We start from the raw sequence: 25459 nt of genomic DNA on the forward strand, positions 1-25459 counted from the left end.
AGAGACTGTTGGTGCCTGTTGTGTTTTATGTAATATAAGTAATGAACTTTGCATAACCCGGTTTATGGCATTTTTAATAAACCGCATGGACTGTTTTGTTTGAAAGTTGTGCCTGGCTACATTAATCCCGCGCCAAGCGAGTGTCCCCCAATACACTCAGTAAGAGAAATCTTACACTGCCACTCATTACAGTTTTCCTCCACTGAACAAAGCAATGCCACCTGTTTAGTCCTGTTACCACATTTGAACTGCATTTAGCCTACTTTATTATTTGGGCAATATCTGTGTTTCCTCCTCATCCTGCCCATTGCCTAGCCACTGCTAGATGAGTCTGCTGGTACATTGACCCAGACCACTACATTCCCCTTGCACTCTACACAGCCAGAATCTGACCCTGCTGAAAGTCAGGTTCCCCTTCCCGCATACTATACCACCTTACACGGGGACAAAGAGGAAGGTGCAGATGAAAGTGTAGGTTCCTTCATCAGGTGGGGGGCATACTTGTTGGCGACGTCACTGGCACAGGGCCCCTCATAGTACGCAAAAGTGTCTCTGCCAGTGGGAGGCGCCACCCGCCATCAAACACAATGCTTACTATGAGGGGCCCTGTGCCAGTGCCAACGAGTGGGCCCCCCCTGCTTGCTCAGGATCACAGCACTTGCAAAGTTGAAATACTTACCTCTCCCTGCTCCACCGCCATGACGTATTCCTGGACGCGTTTCCTGGGCCCACGAAAATCTTGAGCCAGCCCTACCCCTACACAACTTTAGCCAAATGCCCCCCAGTTTTCAATGCCTAACTATTATTATAAAGTAACTTAAGATTGACAAGCTTAAGTAATAAAAATTGATGTTTTTGGCATTAAAATGGGCACTGTAGGTGTTTTCCTGTCCTCCACTCACTGCCGACTTTGATTCCCCATTGACTTGCATTGGGTTTCGTGTTTCAGTCGGCCCCCGACTTTTCGCAATAATCGGCCAATTTCACCCGACCCGACTTTTGACAAAGTCGGGTTTCGCGAGACCCGACTCGATCCGAAAAAAGTAAAAGGCGCTCAACTCTAATCTCACCCAAACACCAATGGAGAGTTCTGAAGAGACAAGTTGAGTATCACTCTATACAGAATCCAAGCAGTAAAAGAGATCGCTATTGAACAATAGAAAAAAAAAGACATGTAATATATTGCCAGCTTGTTTGTTCCATGCCTAGAAGACATGGTGATCCATATAATCATGGAGGTTATACAAAATACTAGATATAGCTGTTTTCGATGTTGTGTGTATTAATTTTTGCATCAACTACTTTGAGCAATACTGAAGATTTTGTAATGAAAGTTATATTATTAACCTTACTTTCATGTTCTGGTAAAAAATGATGCATAAAACTCATTGTCATGACTCTGCTGATGGGTGTCCTAGGACCAGGGTCTCCTTTCCTGTCCCTAATGATAGGGGCGTCTTAGCTCACCATGTTCCCCTGATTACTTCTGATGGTGAAGATGCCGTAGTCACGTACCTTGCCTTAGCCTTACCCTTCCCCCACTCAAGAAAGTGGGGAGTAGTAGTGTACCGTAATACACAAACCAGACTAATGGTAATGCAAATAGGGGTAACAAAAATACCATACATACAAATATACTCACACATATAACAGAGGAATGCCCTGGGGAGTGGAGGATGGGGTTAAACCAAAGTAGGAGAAGAAAGGGAATTATCCCATACTCAAAACCTAGCAACAGTAACAGATAAACCCACCAAAAGCCTTCTCCTATAATAACCAACAACAACCTCCAGCCATGCAGCAGGGCCCAGATTATATAGGATATGGGAGTGGTTAACAGTGCACAGCTGACAGCCTAAATACTCCAGGAGCTCTCAACAGAGCAGAATAACCCCTACACTGCCAAAAGAAATGTACACCATTTAATAAGAAGTAGAAGTGCTTCTAACCAGTGCAGTAGTAGGAGAAATCAGATGCTGCAGTCTTCTGGCTCCTCTCTGTCGCGGTAAACCCGTGACCCTCAGTCTTATCAAAATTGTGGTAATTGTTCTTGTTTTCAGGGAGATATTGATTAAAATCTTACTTTTCAAAGGGGTGCTCATTTATACTGAGCACTGTATATTCTTTACCATTATGTTGTTATTTCTTTTCAACTTTATTTTCCTTTATTGAATTTTAAAATCTTAAAGTAGGTTTACATACCATCAAACAATGATTTGTGGTTTTGAAAAATTGTAAACAAGGATGTGATTTTTCAAAATGTAAGGATACACTCTGAATATTAGCACATTCAATGATTGTCACTATCAGGGCCGGCGTTAGGGGCAGGCAGACCAGGCAGCTGCCTGGGGCCCCCGCTCCCCCAGGGGCCCCCAGCTAGCGGCAAGTCACGCAGCCGCTATGGGGCCCCTGTGAGGCAGGGGGGCCCGCCTGCCACCAGCGCCGACTCCCCCGCCGCATTGAACTATACCGGCGTCTGCCGGTACAGTTCAAAGCAATGATGGAGGAGAGAGCGTCACCCGACGCTCCCTCCTCCATCATTCCCCGCTCTGCCTCTGACACAGCGGGTGCGCATCATCGCGCATTCACTGTGTGCCAGGCAGTGCGGCGGCAGCCGCCGACACAGGAGCAGGGAGCAGCGCGGGCACGTGTGGACAGGTATGGAGTTTGTGTTTTTTTTTGTTTTTTTTTTACTGGACTGTGCAGCCATTCTCCGGAGGAGAGAGGCGGGGAGGGAAGGGGGATGCGGGCAGTGCTATATACTACTGTGGGCAGTGTTATATACTACTGTGGGCAGTGCTGTATACTACTGTGGGCAGTGCTGTATACTACTGTGGGCAGTGCTGTATACTACTGTGGGCAGTGCTGTATACTACTGTGTGGGCAGTGCTGTATACTATTGTGGGCAGTGCTGTATACTATTGTGGGCAGTGCTGTATACTACTGTGGGCAGTGCTGTATACTACTGTGGGCAGTGCTGTATGCTACTGTGGGCAGTGCTGTATGCTACTGTGGGCAGTGCGGTATACTACTGTGGGCAGTGCTGTATACTACTGTGTGGGCTGTGCTGTATACTACTGTGGGCAGTGCTGTATACTACTGTGGGCAGTGCTGTATACTACTGTGGGCAGTGCTGTATACTACAGTGTGGGCTGTTTTATATACTACTGTGTGGGCTGTGCTATACACTACTGTGTGGGCTGTGCTATGTACTATGTGGCTGCGCTATATACTATGGGGGTATATTATATTCTATGAGGGAGGCTGTGTTATATACCATGTGGCTGTGTTATATATTTGGGGGGTACATTATACATTATATTCTATGGAGGGGGCTGCATTATATTCTGTGGGGGCTTTATTAGATTTTATGAGGTATGATTGCATCATACCCTTTGATAGGGCTACATTATATTCTATGGGGAGGTGGGCTGCATTATATCCTGTTCGGGGCTACATTATATTCTATGGGGGGGCTGTATTATATTTATATTCTATGAGGGGTGATTGCATCATACTCTATGAGGGGGAAACATTATACTATATGGGGGGCTGCATTATATTCTATGGGGAGGTTACATTATACTCTGTGGGGGGTTACATTATACTCTGGGGTGGCTGCATTATACTCTGTGGGGCAATGGCTGCATTATACTATATGTGGGCTGAATTATACTGTATCGAGGACTATGGGGAATACATTATACTATATGAAGAACTATGGGGTGCATTATACTATGGGAAGTGAATTGTACTACATGGATGACTATGGCAGTGCATTATACTATATGGAGCACTGTGAGGAGTGTATTATGCTATATGGAGGACTGAGGAGTATATTTTAATATATGGAGGACTATGAGGAGTGTATTATACTATATGGAGCACTGTGAGGAGTGTATTATGCTATATGGAAGACTGAGGAGTATATTTTAATATATGGAGGACTATGATGAGTGTATTATACTATATGGAGGACTATGGGGTGTATTATACTAAACAAGCAAAATGCTGCATATTCATTGGGTGATTGGATTGTTTATGCCGGAATAAAAATCATTGTTCTCAGCAGCACATCGCCGGTGTAAACTGTAGATGTGCTGCTGATAACATGATACTGTATGGTGATCTGTTAGTGATCTATTAGTGATCTTTCTGTCCCCTTCATTCTTTCTCAGATGGTGGAAAGAGGCCGGGAAACAAGCGTCTAGCGACTTCAGTATTGTCAATCACACTCGTTTAGCGGCATGAGATCAGCACATGTAAATACAACCGAAATGCTTCTGTATGATGTGCAATATGTTAGCATTTGGGGCCCCATTTTAAACTTTGCCTAGGGCCCCACTTTGCCTAAAACCGGCCCTGGTCACTATAATAGTGGAGTTCTTTAAAAAATTAAACTAGGCATTTCACTATCCAAAAGAAAAAGCTAACAGATTGTCAACACATGCACAACTTATACACTATCATGTGTCCTTACCGTTCACAGTTGGTTCCATCTGTAAATCTTTTGCAGCCCTTACAAGCACCAGTTACTGGGTCACATGTCTCTGAATTACCATTGCATTTACAGGGTCGGCAGTTTGGAAATCCATAATATCCAGGCAAGCAGCTGTCACAGCGCTGTCCTTGTATGTCTCCATGGCAAGGGCACTGTCCAGTCACCTGATCACATAATGTGCTTATTGACCCCTTGCTGTCACAGTTACATTCTATAAAATGAAACAGAAAACTTTGTTTTATCTGTGGGGCATCACAGTGGCTCAGTGGCTCCCCATTCTCCAGTTTCTTCCCACACTCCAAAGACAGAATGCTAGGGAATGTTGGCTGTATTTGATCATGTCTTTGATCATGTGCTTTTCACAGTATTTTCATAGGTTCATTGGTTCTTGGTCATTTTAGTTATAGGTGCTCTATTCTGCTGTATCGCTAGATAACACAGAAGTTACTGAATAATTATTTGATTTTTCTATCACTGCATGCATAGTGATGAGAAAAAGTTGTGCAATAAAAAGATTGTAAAACTTTGGTGATGAAAACATTAGAATATAATGGCAAAAGAAAAGAAATTGAATCTGTGAAAAATGAGGTCTGAAGCGCTCATGTGACATCAGACTGGACATATTTAGGATGAAAACACTAAACAGGGTATTCTGTCTAAGACTATGGAAAACGTGCGGTACAGAAGAGAATCAGTCTAATCAGGGGATTAACCAGAATAGGTGCAAGGCATGTAATCACATTCGAAACTTGGAGCCTAAGGAGTCCAAAAAGTCCCTTTGGCCTATATGAAAAGACCACTACTGTTAAAGGGAACCCGTCACCCCCAAAATCGAAGGTGAGCTAAGCCCACTGGCATCAGGGGCTTATCTACAGCATTCTGTAATGCTGTAGATAAGCCCCCGATGTATCCTGAAAGATGAGAAAAAGAGGTTAGAATATACTCACCCAGGGGCGGTCCGATCCGGTCTGGGTCCGATGGGAGTCGCGGTCCAGTCCAGGGCCTCCTATCTTCTTACGATGATGTCCTCTTCTTGTCTTCATGCTGCGGCTCAACAGGACAGATAAAGATCGCCTGTGCCAGAGCCGCAGTGTGAAGACAAGAAGAGGACTTCATCGTAAGAAGATAGGAGGCCCCGGACCGGACCGCGACTCCCATCGGACCCGGACCACAGCGGGACCGCCCCTGGGTAACCATATTCTAACCTCTTTTTCTCATCTTTCAGGATACATTGGGGGCTTATCTACAGCATTACAGAATGCTGTAGATAAGCCCCTGATGCTGGTGAGCTTAGCTTACCTTCAATTTTGGGGGTGACAGGTTCCCTTTAAAGACTTGTAATAATTGGGGGCCCCAATGGAGCTTTTGCATTGGGGTTCATGTGCTTCAAGTTACGACACTGAGAATAATATAGCACATAAGTCACTAACCTAAACTTACTTGTACAGTTTTGATGAAGTCCTGATCCAAAGAAACCAGATAGACATGATTCACAGTTAGGACCGTATGTGTTTTTCATACACAGAAAGCACTCCCCTGTAATCTTGTCACACGAGTTAGGATCTTTTACATTAATGTTGTCACTGCATTGACACGGTAAACACTCTTCCCCTTCTTCTATGTTTCCATAAAAGCCATCAGGACATTCATTACACTTCTTTCCTAAGAAAATAAGGAATGTAGTGGAAAGTTTATAATAAACACATATATAAAGTTGGTATAAATGTGCTGCATTTCACAAACAAATAGCAGTGTAAACAGTTCACACAGTTTGCTTTACCAAACATTTGTCTTTTGTACTGATCCCTCTATGCATTTTATATACAGTCATGGCGGAAAGTGTTGGCATCCTTGAAAATGTTCCAGACAAAACATTACTCATGTTTTGTCATACATATGTTTATTTGTATTGGAACAACACAAGAAAATAGAGGAAAAAGGCAAATAGGACATCATTTCACAAAGAACCACCAAATTGGGCCCCACAAAATTTTTGGCACCCTCAACTTAATATTTGGCTGCACACCCTTTGGAATAAATAACTGCAATCAATCGCTTCTTATAAACCATCATCAGCTTCATACACCTCTCAACTGAAATTTTTGATCACTCTTATTTGCAAGCTGCTCCAGGTCTCTGAAATTTGAAGGGTACCTTCTCCAACAGTAATTTTAAGATCTCACCACAGGTGTTTAATGTGCTTTGCTTCCATCCATTTCTGGGTGCTTCTTGGGCTCATTGTTCTGCTAGAAGATCCATGACCTAGAATGTAAACCCAGCTTTCTTAAAATGGGCACTACATTGACACCCAAAATCCTTTTGCAATCTTCAGATTTCATGATACATTTCACACAGTCTAGGTACCCAGTGGCAGAAGCAGCAAAACAGCCACAAAATATTTTTGAAACTATACTACACTGCTCAAAAAAATAAAGGGAACACTAAAATCCCACATCCTAGATATCTGAATGAAATATTCCAGTTGTAAATCTTTATTCATTACATAGTGGAATTTGTTGAGAACAATAAAACCTAAAAATGATCAACGTAAATCCCAACTAATATCGCACGGAGGTCTGGAGTTGAAATGATGCTCAAAATCAAAGTGGAAAATGAAGTTACAGGCTGATCCAACTTCAGTAGAAAGGCCTCAAGGCAAAGAAATGATGCTCAGTAGTGATGCTCCCTACAACGCCTGGGTATGCTCCTGATGAGGCGCAGATGGTCTTCTGAGGGATTTTCTCCCAGACCTGGACTAAAGCATCCGCCAACTCCTGGGCAGTCTGTGGTGCAACGTGACATTGGTGGATGGTGCGAGACATGATGTCCCAGATGTGTTCAATCGGATTCAGGTCTGGGGAACGGGCGGGCCAGTCCATAGCTTCAATGTCTTCATCTTGCAGGAACTGCTGACACACTCCAGCCACATGAGGTCTGGCATTGTTCTGCATTAAGAGGAACCCAAGGCCAACTGCACCAGCATATGGTCTCACAAGGGGTCTGAGGATCTCATCTCAGTACCTAAAGGCAGTCAGGCGAACACATGGAGGACTTTGCGGCCCTCCAAAGAAATGTCACCCCACACCATTACTGACCCACTGCCAAACCGGTCATGCTGAAGGATGTTGCAGGCAGCAAATCACGCTCCACGGCATCTCCAGACTCTGTCACATCTGTCTCATATGCTCAGTGTGAACCTGCTTTCATCTGTGAAGAGCACTAGGCGCCAGTGGTGAATTTGCGAATCCTGGTGTTCTCTAGCAAATGCCAAGCATCTGTGCCATCCTGGATGAGCTGCACTACCTGAGCCACTTGTGTGGGTTGTAGAGTGCATCTCATGTAGAGATGAGCCACCTCCCTAGTGTTCGGGTTTGGTTCGGTTCTTCGAACAGGGACATGTTCGACGAACTGTTCGTCGAACGTTCGACGAACACCGTCGAACCCCATTGAAACCAATGGCAGGCAAACACAAACACATACAAACACAAGGAAAACACATAGAAAACACCTTAAAAGGTGTCCAAAAGCTGACAAACTGCTCAGAAGACACAACAAACACATGGAAAAGTCACAACTACATATAGTCATGCGAAAAGAAAAGAGGTGGAAGAGTAAAAGGAGGAGGAGACACAGATATAGGCATGTCATGCCCTTCCAAAATCAAGAAAGGCTGGAGTAAAAATCTAAACTCACTCTACCAACACCCAGATGTCTTGACAAAAAAAATTAAAAAAGAAATATCTTTAGGTAGAATGGCGGCAGGTCCATTCAGAACACTTTCCTTAGAAGATGTAGTGGTACCCCCGTTGGGAGTTGTGCCAAAAAATGAACCCAATACATTCAGACTAATCCACCATTTGTCATATCCAAGGGGCAGGCCAGTTAATGACAACATCGACGCGGAACCAAGTACAGTACTATGTACTGTACCTCCTTTGACAAGGCAATCAGGTGGGTCAAGAAGTTGGTAAGGGGCACCCTAATGGCCAAAACAGACATTGAGGGGGCGTTCCGGTTACTACCTGTGCCTCCGAATAGTGTCCTCCCATTGGGCTGCATCTGTGAAGGAGAACACTACATAGATCGCTGTTTGCCCATGGGGTGCTCCATATCCTGCTCACTATTTGAGGCATTTAGTTGCTTCCTCGAATGTGTTGTCATGGACGTTTGTAAGGCAGCACATATTATCCATTACCTCAACGACTTCTTATGCCTGGGCCCAAAAGATTCGCCACAGTGTGAAAACACGCAGTAGTCCACCTGTGAGAAGGAGAGAGCTGAAGGGAGAGTGGACACCCCAGAGCCAAGGGGTTAGATTGAGAAAGAAAGAAGGTGGTGTAGCTTGCTTCATGGGTGGGGTACTCTGCTGAGTAGCAGAAATTGCCCCTAGGCCCAAAAGGATTTCCTGGGCCAGATGCCGTTACATAATAGTAGTTAGGTAAACAGGCGGTGCAGCTTCCTTCATGGGTGGGGTACGCTGCTGAGTAGCACTAAATTCTACTAGGTCCAAAAGGATTTCCCGGGCTAGATGCCGTTACAAAATAGTAGTTAGGTAAACAGGCGGTGTAGCTTGCTTCATGGATGGGGTACGCTGCTGAGTAGCACTAAATTCTACTAGGCCCAAAAGGATTTCCTGAGCTAGATGCCATTACAAAATAGTAGTTAGGTAAACAGGCGGTGTAGCTTGCTTCACAGGCGGGCTACTCTGCTGATGTGCAGACACTGCTACTAAGCCCAAAACCCCAAAATGATTTACTGGGTTAGATGCAGTAAAAATTGAGATACACAGGCGGTATAGTTTGTTTCACAGGCGGGCTACTCTAGTGATGTGCAGACACTGCTCCGAGACCCTAAACTATTAACTGGATTAGATGCAGTAAAAACTGAGATACACAGGCGGTATAGTTAGTTTCACAGGCGGGCTACTCTGCTGACATGCAGACACTGCTACTAAGCCCAAAACCCCAAAACGATTTACTGGGTTAGATGCAGTAAAAATTGAGATACACAGGCGGTGTAGCTAGCTTCACAGGCGGGCTACTCTGCTGAGGTGCAGACACTGCTACTAAGCCCAAAACCCCAAAACGATTTCCTAGGTTAGATGCAGTAAAAATTGAGATACATAGGTGGTGTAGCTAGCTTCACAGGCGGGCTACTCTGCTGACGTGCAGACACTGCTACTAAGCCCAAAACCCCAAAATTATTTCCTGGGTTAGATGCAGTAAAAATTGAGATTCACAGGCGGTTTAGCTAGCTTCACAGGCAGGCTACTCTGCTGTTGTGCAGACACTGCTACTAAGCCCAAAACCCCAAAACGATTTACTGGGTTAGATGCAGTAAAAATTGAGATACACAGGCGGTGTAGCTAGCTTCACAGGCGGGCTACTCAGATAACTATCAGACAATGCTACTAGCCCAAAAGGATTGGTTAGATTAAACCAAATGCTGTGACTTAAGGTACCGTCACACTAAACGATATCGCTAGCGATCCGTGACGTTGCAGCGTCCTCGCTAGCGATATCGTTTAATTTGACACGCAGCAGCGATCAGGATCCTGCTGTGATGTCGCTGGTCGCTGAATAAAGTCCAGAACTTTATTTGGTCGTCCGATCGCCGTGTATCGTTGTGTTTGACACCAAAAGCAACGATACCAGCGATGTTTTACACTGGTAACCAGGGTAAACATCGGGTTACCAAGCGCAGGGCCGCGCTTAGTAACCCGATGTTTACCCTGGTTACCAGCGTAAAAGTAAAAAAAACAAACAGTACATACTCACCCAGCGTCATACCTCCCCCAGCGTCTGCTTCCTGACACTGACTGAGCGCCGGCCCTAAAGTGAAAGTGAAAGCCGCTCTGCTGTTAGGGCCGGAGCTCAGTCAGTGTCAGGAAGCAGAGGCTGGGGGACGCTGGGTGAGTATGTACTGTTTGTTTTTTTTACTTTTACGCTGGTAACCAGGGTAAACATCGGGTTACTAAGCGCAGCCCTGCGCTTAGCAACCCGATGTTTACCCTGGTTACCCAGGGACCTCGGCATCGTTGGTCGCTGGAGAGCGGTCTGTGTGACAGCTCTCCAGCGATCAAACAGCGACGCTGCAGCGATCGGCATCGTTGTCGCTATCGCTGCAGCGTCGCTTAATGTGACGGTACCTTAACACTTGCACAGCACTGGCTTAGACCCGCCTGGCAAACAGTGCTATGAACTGCTGTAACCTACCCTGAAAAGGGCTGATATTACAACTAGTCCCGACTCCTCCCGACTCCCTAAACCTATCTCTTTGACAATTCGCTCCAAAAAAACACTCTTAGTCTGTATAGCGCCCACAGCAGCAGCAGTTCCATCTAACACTAAGCAGCAGCAGTGAGGAAATGGTGGTGACGGGGCAAATGGCTGGTTCTTATAGGGCAAGGACATGTGACATACACAGCCAATGACATATGCCCTTGCTTGTGTGCATCACATGCACATTGCTGTTTGTGTGTGCACTGCTGATAGGCTGAGAAACTGCACCACCCCTCAGTAAATGCGGGAAAGAAAAAAAAAATGGAGATCGGCGTTATTTCAGCACAGATCTATCCCCCGCCCCCCCCCCCCCCGCCCACTATACACTGAAACAGTCCATTAACAATGATAAACAGTTTTAATGTGCAAATCAAGCTAGGCTTTTGGTGAACGAACAGTTATCGAACAGAAACTCGAACAGCCGAATTTTAAGCAAATTGTTCAGGTTCGTCGAATGACTCGAACACCGCCCAAAACAGCTCGAATTTGAAATTAGCGAACAGTTCGACTCGAACACCGCTCATCTCTATTCTCATGCTACCACGAGTGTGAAAGCACAACCAACATTCAAAAGTGACCAAAACATCAGCCAGAAATCATTGGTACTGGGATGTGGTCTGTGTTCCCCACCTGCAGAACCACTCCTTTATTGAGTGTGTCTTGATAATTGCCAATAATTTCCATGAGCTGTCTATTCCATTTGCACGACAGCATGTGAAATTGATTGTCAAACAGTGTTGCTTCCTATGTGGACAGATTGATTTCACAGAACTTTGATTTACTTGGAGTTATATTCTGTTGTTTAAGTGTTCCCTTTATTTTTTTTGAGCAGTGTGTATTTGACTGTAGGTACTGTGTTCTATTTTTGGAAGGCCTCATTCCGTTTATTCGGCAAACAGTAGATTAATGTGCTTTACCAAAAAGCTCTATCTTGGTCTCATCTGTCCACAAGACTCTTTCCCAGAAGGATTTTGGCTTACTGTAATACATTTTGGCAAATTGCAGTTTAGCTTTTTTATGTCTCAGTGGGGTCCTCCTGGGTGTCCTGTCACAACGTTTCATTTCATTCAAATATTGACAGATAGATCACACCAATACTGATGCACCCTGAGCCTGCTGCACAGCTTGAATTTCTTTGGAACTTCATTGGAGCTGCATATCCACCATTCACCATCCAGACTATCCTGCGTTGCAATCTTATCAATTTTTCTCTGCCGTCCATGTCCACGTCCAGGAATATTAGCTGCAGTGCCATGGGTTGTAAACTTCCTAATTATGTTGCGCACTGTGGACAAAGGAACATCAAGACCTCTGGAGATGGACTTATAACATTGAGATTGTTGATAATTTTCAACAATTTTGGTTCTCAAATCCTCATACAGTTCTCTTCTCCTCTTTCTGTTCTCCATGCTTAGCGTGGCACACACAGAGACACAATGCAGATTGAGTCAACGTCACCCATTTTTATCTGGTTTTAGGTGTGATTTTCATGTTTTCCAGTTTGAATGAACACCACATGCTTGAAACAAAGTTGTGTACTCATAATTTTGGAAAGGTGGCAACAATTTTGTCTGGTCCATTTGGGGGGGGGGGGGGGGGGGGTTGTGTGAAATTATGTGCAATTTGCCTTTTATTCTCTGTGTTTTTGTGTTTATAATACACACAAAGGAAATAAATATGTGCATAGTAAAACATGTGCAATTGCAATAATTTTCTGGAAGAAATACTTCATTTTCTGGAACAATTTAAAGGATGCCAACACTTTTGGCCATGACTGTACACAGCTAATTGTCCTTGAAAGCAGAAAGGTCTGCTGACATCTTTATAGGCTCAGTTTCAACACTAGTGGTCATGCAAGCTACCATAAAAAGATAAATCAATTATCTCTGGTCACAAAAAAACATACTGAATATCTCATTATCAGATATGTACGATAAAGGACAATAAAATGCTATATATTTGTGCAAAATGTTTCATAATCTGATCTTGAATTTAATTTAATTGGGAGTTACCTGTATAACCTTCAAGACAATTGCAAGTCACCTCCATTGTCTTATTGTTTTGTTTACAAGAATCTGCAAAGTATTTCTTGCTTGTAGGAGAACCCGGACACATGCATGGGCGACATGGTTGTCCCAATAATGGATTACCATAATAATTATCAATACACCTGAGATATAAAGTACAGAATTTGTTATGGCATGCAATATGAATATATAATTATATCATCAATAATAATCCCAAACTTTACAGTGTATGCAGAATTATTAGACAAATAAGTATGTGTGCAAGTGAGACTCAGGCAGTGTTGAAATCCAAAGGCGGATTTACAAAATTCTAATGAAATAAGAAAAATAAAAATTTAGATGCAGTGACATGACAAGAATCTGCATAACTAATCATATGCTAAATATTTTCAAGCCAGATTTATGTATGAGATAGCCAAGATGATTTTGCATAAAATGATGGTAGTCTCTCGTTCACAGCAGATGTGAATGTTGAGATTTGGAGCCTGAAAGTCAAAAGTTCAAAACATTGTTACCAATTAGCTCATCAGTGTTAGGCTACGTTCACACTTGCGTTGTGCGCCGCAGCGTCGGCGCCGCAATGCACAACGCAAACAAAAACGCAGCAAAACGCATGCACAACGCTGCGTTTTGCGCCGCATGCGTCCTTTTTTTGATTGATTTTGGACGCAGCAAAAATGCAACTTGCTGCGTCCAATGCGCCCGGACGCGTGCGCCGCAAGGATGCATGCGGCGCAAAACGCAAGTGCGACGCATGTCCATGCGCCCCCATGTTAAATATAGGGGCGCATGACGCATGCGGCGACGCTGCGGCGCCCGACGCTGCAGCGCCGACCGCAAATGTGAACGTAGACTAATGTAATGAAAGAGGGTGCAGTCTACAGATATCACAACACTCTTTATCATGGTGTGCAGAGTTATTATGCAGCTTGCTTTCCTTAGGCAAAATGGGTTAAATATGAGATTTAGTAGACTCTGAAAAGTAAAAAATTGTTGCCAGTCTAAGAGAGGGATGCAGCACTCTTGAAATTGCTAAGATTTAGCTTCACAAAAAAACATGTTGAGAAAAAAGACAAACATTAACTGCCAAAAATTTGATAAGAATTGACCAGGAAACCATTATCCTCCAGTGCTGTTATATTCCAGAACTGCAACCTCCCTGGAGTGCCAGAAGTACAAGGTTTTCAGTGCTCATAGACATGGCCAAGATTAGGAAAGCTGAAACCTGAGCACCACTGAACAAGACGTATGTTGTAATGTCAAAACTGGGGCAAGAAATGTCTGAAGATGGATTTTTCAATTTTTTTTACGGACTGATGAGATGAAAGTGACTTTTGATGGACCAGACGTATAGGCCTGTGGCTGGATCAGTTACCGCTGTAAGTATACAGAGCGGCAGCTGTAACCGCATCCACGGCCTTGACTAACACTGGCTCTACATTGCGTATTTTTCAAGTGAGAGGTTAACTTTAAATGGGAGACTTACAATGAAGGAAAACCATACACCTCTCTGAACAGTGTTTGGGAGGCTGTGGTTGGTGGTGCCCAAAAAATTGATAGTCAACGGAAAAAGAAACTGACAAACTCCATGAATGGAAGGCCCATGACTGTTATTGAAAAGGGTGGCTATATAGGTCACTTATATGTATATTTTTAAAATGTCAGAAACATATTTTTGTACATTTTGAGTTGTTTGGCCTTTTCCACTTTAACAGATGAAAATAAACAATTGAGATGGGAAAATTGGTGTTTTTCAGTTAGTTTCATAATAATTCTGAATACTAAGGCCAGGGTCACACTACAGAGTAATATGGATGAGTGTTCAGCGATAAAAAAATCGCATAACACTCGGCCCAATGTTAATCTATGGGGCAGCTCCCATCATCTGTTTTTTTCTCGTCCGTATTACACTTGCGAGTGAAATCGCAGCATGCTGCGGTTGTTCGCGTATCTCAGCTGAGAAACGCTAATGCAAGTCTATGGGTGTGAGAAAAAATTGCACAGCACTCGGACCATCAGTGGGACTTGCGAGAAATTCTCAGGCATTTTGCAGGTGACAGGTAAGGCTCAGCCATTATTTGTTCATTTTGCAAGTGTGTGAGAAAATCTCACCATTCGGATGAGATATGGATGACACACGGATACTTTTTTGAGAAAAAAACACATCCTGGCATTGCACACGGATGAGACATGCATCACCATATGGAGAACATTTGTGCGATTCTCAGCAGACAACATCGGACAGATTTTTTATACATTGTGTGTGACCCTGGCCTAAAAAAGACAAAATCTCACTATTACTTTCTAAAATATTTAAGTTTATTAGCCTTTTGGATGGACCGACAGCACTGTAAAATAATAAAATTATTTATAAAAAAACAAAATGGCCTGATAATTGTGCACACAGTGTCTACGATTTTTCTGGTGGGTCCTTGAAAGAGAGTATAAGGTCTAGCAACAGATAATCAGGAAATAATAGTGGAGCAGACACCTTTTCAGTCCTCTTCATGACACGTGAATGCAATGGTAGCATCAGCATTTACAATGCGATTAAAAGTAAACTAACTATATATGGCATTAAGAGGTTGTCCATGTATTTTAACAAATATGTATGGGAAATGTTTTTATCAAGCTTACTAATACATAAGTATTATAGGCTTTCCCAGTCTGTAAACCTCTACTTACCAGTTAGTGGATCAATCTTCACAGACTGCACAGCACTACAGTTCTTAATATGGCTGCTGACGGAGGAGCATGTGACCAGACCTGTCTACTAACGTCCTCCAATAGAAAACTTTGCCAGTGAGAAGCTGTTTTTTAAAAGGAGGAGGCTGATGGACTCAAGCATCCCTCAAGTAATGTATATTAATAAAATACTAAAACTCATCATTTCCTCAACACATTTGTTAAAGTAAAAATAAAGTAGACAAACTGTTTAAGTTTCAACCATCAGAATCAGAATTTGTATACACAATGTAGGTGTAACAGCTACTGTTTAGTATATTAGATGGTTTACTTACAGTGTTGGGCATAAATTAGTTCACCCATTTACAAAAGTAAAATTTTAATTGATATCTCACTGAATACAAGAAAAATTTCTAAAATTTTGACAAATTGAGTTTCATAGGTGTTATCCGAGAATGCTCGGGTGCTTACCAAGTGACTTTGGCATGCTCCAAAAATATGTTTGAGTCCCTGCCCCTGCATGTCTTACGGCTGTTCGACAGCCTCAACACATGCAGGCATTTTCTGTTTGTTAGGCAATCCCTGCATGTGTTGCGACTGTCCAACAGCCGTGAGACATGCAGGAGTGGAGACTCGAACTTATTTTTCAAGCATGCTGAAGTCACTAGGTTAGAACCCGAGCAAACTTGGATAACACCTTATCTAAGCATGTTCTCTCATCACTATTAATAATATAACTTTCATTACAAAATCTTCTATTTTACTCAAATTAGTTGATGCAAAAAGAAATACACCCCACATCCAAATAACATCTACTTTTTGTGCAAAACCTCCATGATTTTTAAGAAAAGCACCAAGACTTCAAGGTATGGAATGAACAAGTTGTTGGCATATTGCAACATCTATCTTTTTCCTTTCTTCAAAAACACCCTCTATTAGAGCCTGGGTACTGGATGGAGAGTGATGCTCAACTTGTCTCTTCAGAATTCCCCATAGGTGTCCAATTGGGTTCAGATCAGGAGACATACTTGGCCACTGAATCACTAACCCTGTTCTTCTTCAGAAATGCAACAGTGGCCTTAGATGTGTGTTTTGGATCACTGTCATGTCTACCAAGGGTACAGAGTTATGGTAGCATCTTCCCTTTAAACATAGAGTAGTACATCTGGGAATTCATGATACCATCAACGAGTAGCTCACCAAAACCATGAGCACTCATGCAGCCCCACAAAAGGAAACTGCCACCACTATGCATTTTTCTAAATTCATTTTTCTAAATACATGGTGCCTTCAGTGAAATATGGTGGTCGCCTGTTGTGAAATTGGATTCTGGGCTCCCCCGGTGGCCACTTGTGGAATTGTACTTGTGTGCATCATCCCCTCTGTTCACCTGCTCCTATCAGGATGTGGGAGTCGCTATATAACCTTGCTCCTCTGTCAGTTTCATGCCGGTCAACAATGTAATCAGAAGCCTTCTGTGCATGTTCCTGCTACTAGACAACTCCTAGCTAAGTTGGACTTTTGTCCTTGTGTGTTTTTGCATTTTGTTCCTGTTCACAGCTGCTGTTTCGTTACTGTGTCTGGAAAGCTCTTGTGAGCGGAAATTGCCACTCTGGTGTTATGAGTTAATGCTAGAGTCTTAAAGTAATTTCTGGATGGTGTTTTGAGAGGGTTTTCTGCTGACCATGAAAGTGCCCTTTCTGTCTTCATGCTATCTAGTAAGCGGACCTCGATTTTGCTAAACCTATTTTCATACTACGTTTGTCATTTCATCTAAAATCACCGCCAATATATGTGGGGGCCTCTGTCTGCCTTTTGGGAAAATTTCTCTAGAGGTGAGCCAGGACTGTCTTTTCCTCTGCTAGGATTAGGTAGTTCTCCGGCTGGCGCTGGGCATCTAGGGATAAAAAACGTAGGCATGCTACCCGGCCACTTCTAGTTGTGCGGCAGGTTTAGTTCATGGTCAGTATAGTTTCCATCTTCCAAGAGCTAGTTCTCATATATGCTGGGCTATGTTCTCTCGCCATTGAGAATCATGACAGTTTGACCGGCCCAAAAAAGGGTTAAATTACTGGCTGAGAAAGGAGAGAAAAAAGAAGTCTGCTACAATTTTTTTTTTTTTTTTTTTTTTTCCCCTCTAGTTTTGAGTGTGCTCTTAATTGAATCACTTGCTAGTTTGCCTATGCTGCAGCCTTCCTCTCTTTCTCTCCTTCTAATCCTTGAATGGCTCTGTGTTCACCTGTTTCAAATGGATCTTCAGAGTGTAGCTACAGGTTTGAATAATCTCGCCACAAAGGTACAAAATTTGCAAGATTTTGTTGTTCATGCACCTATGTCTGAGCCTAGAATTCCTTTGCCTGAATTCTTCTCGGGGAATAGATCTCACTTTCAAAATTTTAAAAATAATTGCAAATTGTTTTTGTCCCTGAAGTCTCGCTCTGCCGGAGACCCTGCACAGCAGGTCAGGATTGTAATTTCCTTGCTCCGGGGCGACCCTCAGGACTGGGCTTTTGCATTGGCACCAGGGGATCCTGCATTGCTCAATGTGGATGCGTTTTTTCTGGCCTTGGGGTTGCTTTATGAGGAACCTCATTTAGAGCTTCAGGCGGAAAAGGCCTTGATGTCCTTGTCTCAGGGGCAAGATGAAGCTGAAATATACTGCCAAAAATTCCGCAAATGGTCTGTGCTTACTCAGTGGAATGAGTGCGCCCTGGCGGCGATTTTCAGAGAAGGTCTCTCTGATGCCATTAAGGATGTTATGGTGGGGTTCCCTGTGCCTGCGAGTCTGAATGAGTCCATGACAATGGCTATTCAGATCGATAGGCGTCTGCGGGAGCGCAAACCTGTGCACCATTTGGCGGTGTCTACTGAGAAAACGCCAGAAAATATGCAATGTGATAGAATTCTGTCCAGAAGCGAGCGGCAGAATTTTAGACGAAAAAATGGGTTGTGCTTCTATTGTGGTGATTCAACTCATGTTATATCAGCATGCTTTAAGCGTACTAAGAAGCCTGACAAGTCTGTTTCAATTAGCACTTTACAGTCTAAGTTTATTCTATCTGTGACCCTGATTTGTTCTTTGTCATCTATTACCGCGGACGCCTATGTCGACTCTGGCGCTGCTTTGAGTCTTATGGATTGGTCCTTTGCCAAACGCTGTGGGTATGATTTGGAGCCATTGGAGGCTTCGATACCTCTGAAAGGGATTGACTCCACCCCATTGGCTAGTAATAAACCACAATACTGGACACAAGTGACTATGCGTGTTAATCCGGATCACCAGGAGGTTATTCGCTTTCTGGTACTGTATAATCTACATGATGTTTTGGTGCTGGGATTGCCATGGCTGCAATCTCATAACCCAGTCCTCGACTGGAGAGCTATGTCTGTGTTAAGCTGGGGGTGTAAAGGAACTCATGGGGACGTACCTTTGGTTTCCATTTCATCATCTATTCCCTCTGAGATTCCTGAATTCTTGTCTGACTTTCGTGACGTTTTTGAAGAACCCAAGGTTGGTTCACTACCTCCGCACCGGGAGTGCGATTGTGCCATAGACTTGATCCCGGGTAGTAAATACCCTAAGGGTCGTTTATTTAATCTGTCTGTGCCTGAACACGCGGCTATGCGAGAATATATAAAGGAGTCCTTGGAAAAGGGACATATTCGTCCTTCGTCATCTCCCTTAGGAGCCGTTTTTTTCTTTGTGTCTAAGAAAGACGGCTCTTTGAGGCCGTGTATTGATTATCGACTTTTGAATAAAATCACGGTTAAATATCAATATCCGTTACCACTGCTTACTGATTTGTTTGCTCGTATAAAGGGGGCCAAGTGGTTCTCTAAGATTGATCTCCGTGGGGCGTATAATTTGGTGCGAATCAAGCAGGGGGATGAGTGGAAGACCGCATTTAATACGCCCGAGGGCCATTTTGAGTATTTGGTGATGCCTTTTGGTCCTTCAAATGCCCCTTCAGTCTTCCAGTCCTTTATGCATGACATTTTCCGCGATTATTTGGATAAATTTATGATTGTGTATCTGGATGATATTCTGATTTTTTCGGATGACTGGGACTCTCATGTCCAGCAGGTCAGGAGGGTTTTTCAGGTTTTGCGGTCTAATTCCTTGTGTGTGAAGGGTTCTAAGTGTGTTTTTGGGGTTCAAAAGATTTCCTTCTTGGGATACATTTTTTCCCCCTCTTCCATCGAGATGGATCCTGTCAAGGTTCAGGCTATTGGTGATTGGACGCAACCCTCTTCTCTTAAGAGTCTTCAGAAATTTTTGGGCTTTGCTAACTTTTATCGTCGATTTATTGCTGGTTTTTCTGATGTTGTAAAACCATTGACTGATTTGACTAAGAAGGGTGCTGATGTTGCTGATTGGTCCCCTGATGCTGTGGAGGCCTTTCGGGAGCTCAAGCGCCGCTTTTCTTCCGCCCCAGTGTTGCGTCAGCCTGATGTTGCTCTTCCTTTTCAGGTTGAGGTCGACGCTTCTGAAATCGGAGCTGGGGCGGTGTTGTCGCAGAGAAGTTCCGACTGCTCCGTGATGAGACCTTGTGCCTTTTTTTCCCGTAAATTTTCGCCCGCCGAGCGGAATTATGATATTGGGAATCGGGAGCTTTTGGCCATGAAGTGGGCTTTTGAGGAGTGGCGTCACTGGCTTGAGGGGGCCAGACATCAGGTGGTGGTATTGACTGACCACAAAAATTTAATTTACCTTGAGTCTGCCAGGCGCCTGAATCCTAGACAGGCACGCTGGTCGTTGTTTTTCTCTCGGTTTAATTTTGTGGTGTCTTACCTACCGGGTTCTAAGAATGTTAAGGCGGATGCCCTTTCTAGGAGTTTTGAGCCTGACTCCCCTGGTAATTCTGAGCCCACAGGTATCCTTAAAGATGGAGTGATATTGTCTGCCGTTTCTCCAGACCTGCGGCGGGCCTTGCAGGAGTTTCAGGCGGATAGACCTGATCGTTGCCCACCTGGTAGACTGTTTGTTCCTGATGATTGGACCAGTAGAGTCATCTCTGAGGTTCATTCTTCTGCGTTGGCAGGTCATCCTGGAATCTTTGGTACCAGGGATTTGGTGGCAAGGTCCTTCTGGTGGCCTTCCCTGTCACGAGATGTGCGAGGCTTTGTGCAGTCTTGTGACGTTTGTGTTCGGGCCAAGCCTTGTTGTTCTCGGGCTAGTGGATTGTTGTTACCCTTGCCTATCCCGAAGAGGCCTTGGACGCACATCTCGATGGATTTTATTTCGGATCTGCCTGTTTCTCAGAAGATGTCTGTCATCTGGGTGGTGTGTGACCGTTTCTCTAAGATGGTCCATCTGGTTCCCTTGCCTAAGTTGCCTTCTTCTTCCGAGTTGGTTCCTCTGTTTTTTCAAAATGTTGTTCGTTTGCATGGTATTCCGGAGAATATCGTTTCTGACAGAGGGACCCAATTCGTGTCTAGATTTTGGCGGGCATTCTGTGCTAGGATGGGCATAGATTTGTCTTTTTCGTCTGCTTTCCATCCTCAGACTAATGGCCAGACCGAGCGGACTAATCAGACCTTGGAGACATATTTGAGGTGTTTTGTGTCTGCGGATCAGGATGATTGGGTTGCTTTTTTGCCTTTGGCGGAGTTCGCCCTCAATAATCGGGCCAGCTCTGCCACCTTGGTGTCCCCGTTTTTCTGTAATTCGGGGTTTCATCCTCGATTTTCCTCCGGTCAAGTGGAATCTTTGGATTGTCCTGGAGTGGATGCTGTGGTGGAGAGGTTGCATCAGATTTGGGGGCAGGTGGTGGACAATTTGAAGTTGTCCCAGGAGAAGACTCAGCTTTTTGCCAACCGCCGTCGTCGTGTTGGTCCTCGGCTTTGTGTTGGGGACTTGGTGTGGTTGTCTTCTCGTTTTGTCCCTATGAGGGTTTCTTCTCCTAAGTTTAAGCCTCGGTTCATCGGCCCGTACAAGATATTGGAGATTCTTAACCCTGTGTCCTTCCGTTTGGACCTCCCTGCATCCTTTTCGATTCATAATGTTTTTCATCGGTCATTGTTGCGCAGGTATGAGGTACCGGCTGTGCCTTCCGTTGAGCCTCCTGCTCCGGTGTTGGTTGAGGGTGAGTTGGAGTACGTTGTGGAAAAGATCTTAGACTCTCGTGTTTCCAGACGGAAACTCCAGTATCTGGTTAAATGGAAGGGATACGGTCAGGAGGATAATTCTTGGGTCACTGCCTCTGATGTTCATGCCTCCGATCTTGTCCGTGCCTTTCATAGGGCTCATCCTGATCGCCCTGGTGGTTCTGGTGAGGGTTCGGTGCCCCCTCCTTGAGGGGGGGGTACTGTTGTGAAATTGGATTCTGGGCTCCCCCGGTGGCCACTTGTGGAATTGTACTTGTGTGCATCATCCCCTCTGTTCACCTGCTCCTATCAGGATGTGGGAGTCGCTATATAACCTTGCTCCTCTGTCAGTTTCATGCCGGTCAACAATGTAATCAGAAGCCTTCTGTGCATGTTCCTGCTACTAGACAACTCCTAGCTAAGTTGGACTTTTGTCCTTGTGTGTTTTTGCATTTTGTTCCTGTTCACAGCTGCTGTTTCGTTACTGTGTCTGGAAAGCTCTTGTGAGCGGAAATTGCCACTCTGGTGTTATGAGTTAATGCTAGAGTCTTAAAGTAATTTCTGGATGGTGTTTTGAGAGGGTTTTCTGCTGACCATGAAAGTGCCCTTTCTGTCTTCATGCTATCTAGTAAGCGGACCTCGATTTTGCTAAACCTATTTTCATACTACGTTTGTCATTTCATCTAAAATCACCGCCAATATATGTGGGGGCCTCTGTCTGCCTTTTGGGAAAATTTCTCTAGAGGTGAGCCAGGACTGTCTTTTCCTCTGCTAGGATTAGGTAGTTCTCCGGCTGGCGCTGGGCATCTAGGGATAAAAAACGTAGGCATGCTACCCGGCCACTTCTAGTTGTGCGGCAGGTTTAGTTCATGGTCAGTATAGTTTCCATCTTCCAAGAGCTAGTTCTCATATATGCTGGGCTATGTTCTCTCGCCATTGAGAATCATGACAGTTTGACCGGCCCAAAAAAGGGTTAAATTACTGGCTGAGAAAGGAGAGAAAAAAGAAGTCTGCTACAATTTTTTTTTTTTTTTTTTTTTTTCCCCTCTAGTTTTGAGTGTGCTCTTAATTGAATCACTTGCTAGTTTGCCTATGCTGCAGCCTTCCTCTCTTTCTCTCCTTCTAATCCTTGAATGGCTCTGTGTTCACCTGTTTCAAATGGATCTTCAGAGTGTAGCTACAGGTTTGAATAATCTCGCCACAAAGGTACAAAATTTGCAAGATTTTGTTGTTCATGCACCTATGTCTGAGCCTAGAATTCCTTTGCCTGAATTCTTCTCGGGGAATAGATCTCACTTTCAAAATTTTAAAAATAATTGCAAATTGTTTTTGTCCCTGAAGTCTCGCTCTGCCGGAGACCCTGCACAGCAGGTCAGGATTGTAATTTCCTTGCTCCGGGGCGACCCTCAGGACTGGGCTTTTGCATTGGCACCAGGGGATCCTGCATTGCTCAATGTGGATGCGTTTTTTCTGGCCTTGGGGTTGCTTTATGAGGAACCTCATTTAGAGCTTCAGGCGGAAAAGGCCTTGATGTCCTTGTCTCAGGGGCAAGATGAAGCTGAAATATACTGCCAAAAATTCCGCAAATGGTCTGTGCTTACTCAGTGGAATGAGTGCGCCCTGGCGGCGATTTTCAGAGAAGGTCTCTCTGATGCCATTAAGGATGTTATGGTGGGGTTCCCTGTGCCTGCGAGTCTGAATGAGTCCATGACAATGGCTATTCAGATCGATAGGCGTCTGCGGGAGCGCAAACCTGTGCACCATTTGGCGGTGTCTACTGAGAAAACGCCAGAAAATATGCAATGTGATAGAATTCTGTCCAGAAGCGAGCGGCAGAATTTTAGACGAAAAAATGGGTTGTGCTTCTATTGTGGTGATTCAACTCATGTTATATCAGCATGCTTTAAGCGTACTAAGAAGCCTGACAAGTCTGTTTCAATTAGCACTTTACAGTCTAAGTTTATTCTATCTGTGACCCTGATTTGTTCTTTGTCATCTATTACCGCGGACGCCTATGTCGACTCTGGCGCTGCTTTGAGTCTTATGGATTGGTCCTTTGCCAAACGCTGTGGGTATGATTTGGAGCCATTGGAGGCTTCGATACCTCTGAAAGGGATTGACTCCACCCCATTGGCTAGTAATAAACCACAATACTGGACACAAGTGACTATGCGTGTTAATCCGGATCACCAGGAGGTTATTCGCTTTCTGGTACTGTATAATCTACATGATGTTTTGGTGCTGGGATTGCCATGGCTGCAATCTCATAACCCAGTCCTCGACTGGAGAGCTATGTCTGTGTTAAGCTGGGGGTGTAAAGGAACTCATGGGGACGTACCTTTGGTTTCCATTTCATCATCTATTCCCTCTGAGATTCCTGAATTCTTGTCTGACTTTCGTGACGTTTTTGAAGAACCCAAGGTTGGTTCACTACCTCCGCACCGGGAGTGCGATTGTGCCATAGACTTGATCCCGGGTAGTAAATACCCTAAGGGTCGTTTATTTAATCTGTCTGTGCCTGAACACGCGGCTATGCGAGAATATATAAAGGAGTCCTTGGAAAAGGGACATATTCGTCCTTCGTCATCTCCCTTAGGAGCCGTTTTTTTCTTTGTGTCTAAGAAAGACGGCTCTTTGAGGCCGTGTATTGATTATCGACTTTTGAATAAAATCACGGTTAAATATCAATATCCGTTACCACTGCTTACTGATTTGTTTGCTCGTATAAAGGGGGCCAAGTGGTTCTCTAAGATTGATCTCCGTGGGGCGTATAATTTGGTGCGAATCAAGCAGGGGGATGAGTGGAAGACCGCATTTAATACGCCCGAGGGCCATTTTGAGTATTTGGTGATGCCTTTTGGTCCTTCAAATGCCCCTTCAGTCTTCCAGTCCTTTATGCATGACATTTTCCGCGATTATTTGGATAAATTTATGATTGTGTATCTGGATGATATTCTGATTTTTTCGGATGACTGGGACTCTCATGTCCAGCAGGTCAGGAGGGTTTTTCAGGTTTTGCGGTCTAATTCCTTGTGTGTGAAGGGTTCTAAGTGTGTTTTTGGGGTTCAAAAGATTTCCTTCTTGGGATACATTTTTTCCCCCTCTTCCATCGAGATGGATCCTGTCAAGGTTCAGGCTATTGGTGATTGGACGCAACCCTCTTCTCTTAAGAGTCTTCAGAAATTTTTGGGCTTTGCTAACTTTTATCGTCGATTTATTGCTGGTTTTTCTGATGTTGTAAAACCATTGACTGATTTGACTAAGAAGGGTGCTGATGTTGCTGATTGGTCCCCTGATGCTGTGGAGGCCTTTCGGGAGCTCAAGCGCCGCTTTTCTTCCGCCCCAGTGTTGCGTCAGCCTGATGTTGCTCTTCCTTTTCAGGTTGAGGTCGACGCTTCTGAAATCGGAGCTGGGGCGGTGTTGTCGCAGAGAAGTTCCGACTGCTCCGTGATGAGACCTTGTGCCTTTTTTTCCCGTAAATTTTCGCCCGCCGAGCGGAATTATGATATTGGGAATCGGGAGCTTTTGGCCATGAAGTGGGCTTTTGAGGAGTGGCGTCACTGGCTTGAGGGGGCCAGACATCAGGTGGTGGTATTGACTGACCACAAAAATTTAATTTACCTTGAGTCTGCCAGGCGCCTGAATCCTAGACAGGCACGCTGGTCGTTGTTTTTCTCTCGGTTTAATTTTGTGGTGTCTTACCTACCGGGTTCTAAGAATGTTAAGGCGGATGCCCTTTCTAGGAGTTTTGAGCCTGACTCCCCTGGTAATTCTGAGCCCACAGGTATCCTTAAAGATGGAGTGATATTGTCTGCCGTTTCTCCAGACCTGCGGCGGGCCTTGCAGGAGTTTCAGGCGGATAGACCTGATCGTTGCCC

At 44.3% G+C, this 25459-nt stretch overlaps 1 protein-coding gene across 3 annotated transcripts in view; it reads right to left on the reverse strand.

Annotated features, from left to right (window-relative positions):
* Positions 1-25459, reverse strand: part of LAMB4 (laminin subunit beta 4) — a 394745-nt gene that overhangs the window by 208557 nt on the left and 160729 nt on the right. For all 3 annotated transcript variants that reach the window (XM_077264810.1, XM_077264809.1, XM_077264812.1), the window contains exons 25-27: positions 12795-12952; positions 5942-6163; positions 4481-4712 (exon numbers count right to left, since the gene is read on the reverse strand). In XM_077264810.1, coding sequence (XP_077120925.1) covers positions 4481-4712; positions 5942-6163; positions 12795-12952 — 612 coding nt within the window. The remainder of the gene's footprint in view (positions 1-4480; positions 4713-5941; positions 6164-12794; positions 12953-25459) is intronic.

Source organism: Ranitomeya variabilis, chromosome 5 (genome assembly GCF_051348905.1).
Source record: "Ranitomeya variabilis isolate aRanVar5 chromosome 5, aRanVar5.hap1, whole genome shotgun sequence".
NCBI classification, from domain to species: domain Eukaryota; kingdom Metazoa; phylum Chordata; class Amphibia; order Anura; family Dendrobatidae; genus Ranitomeya; species Ranitomeya variabilis.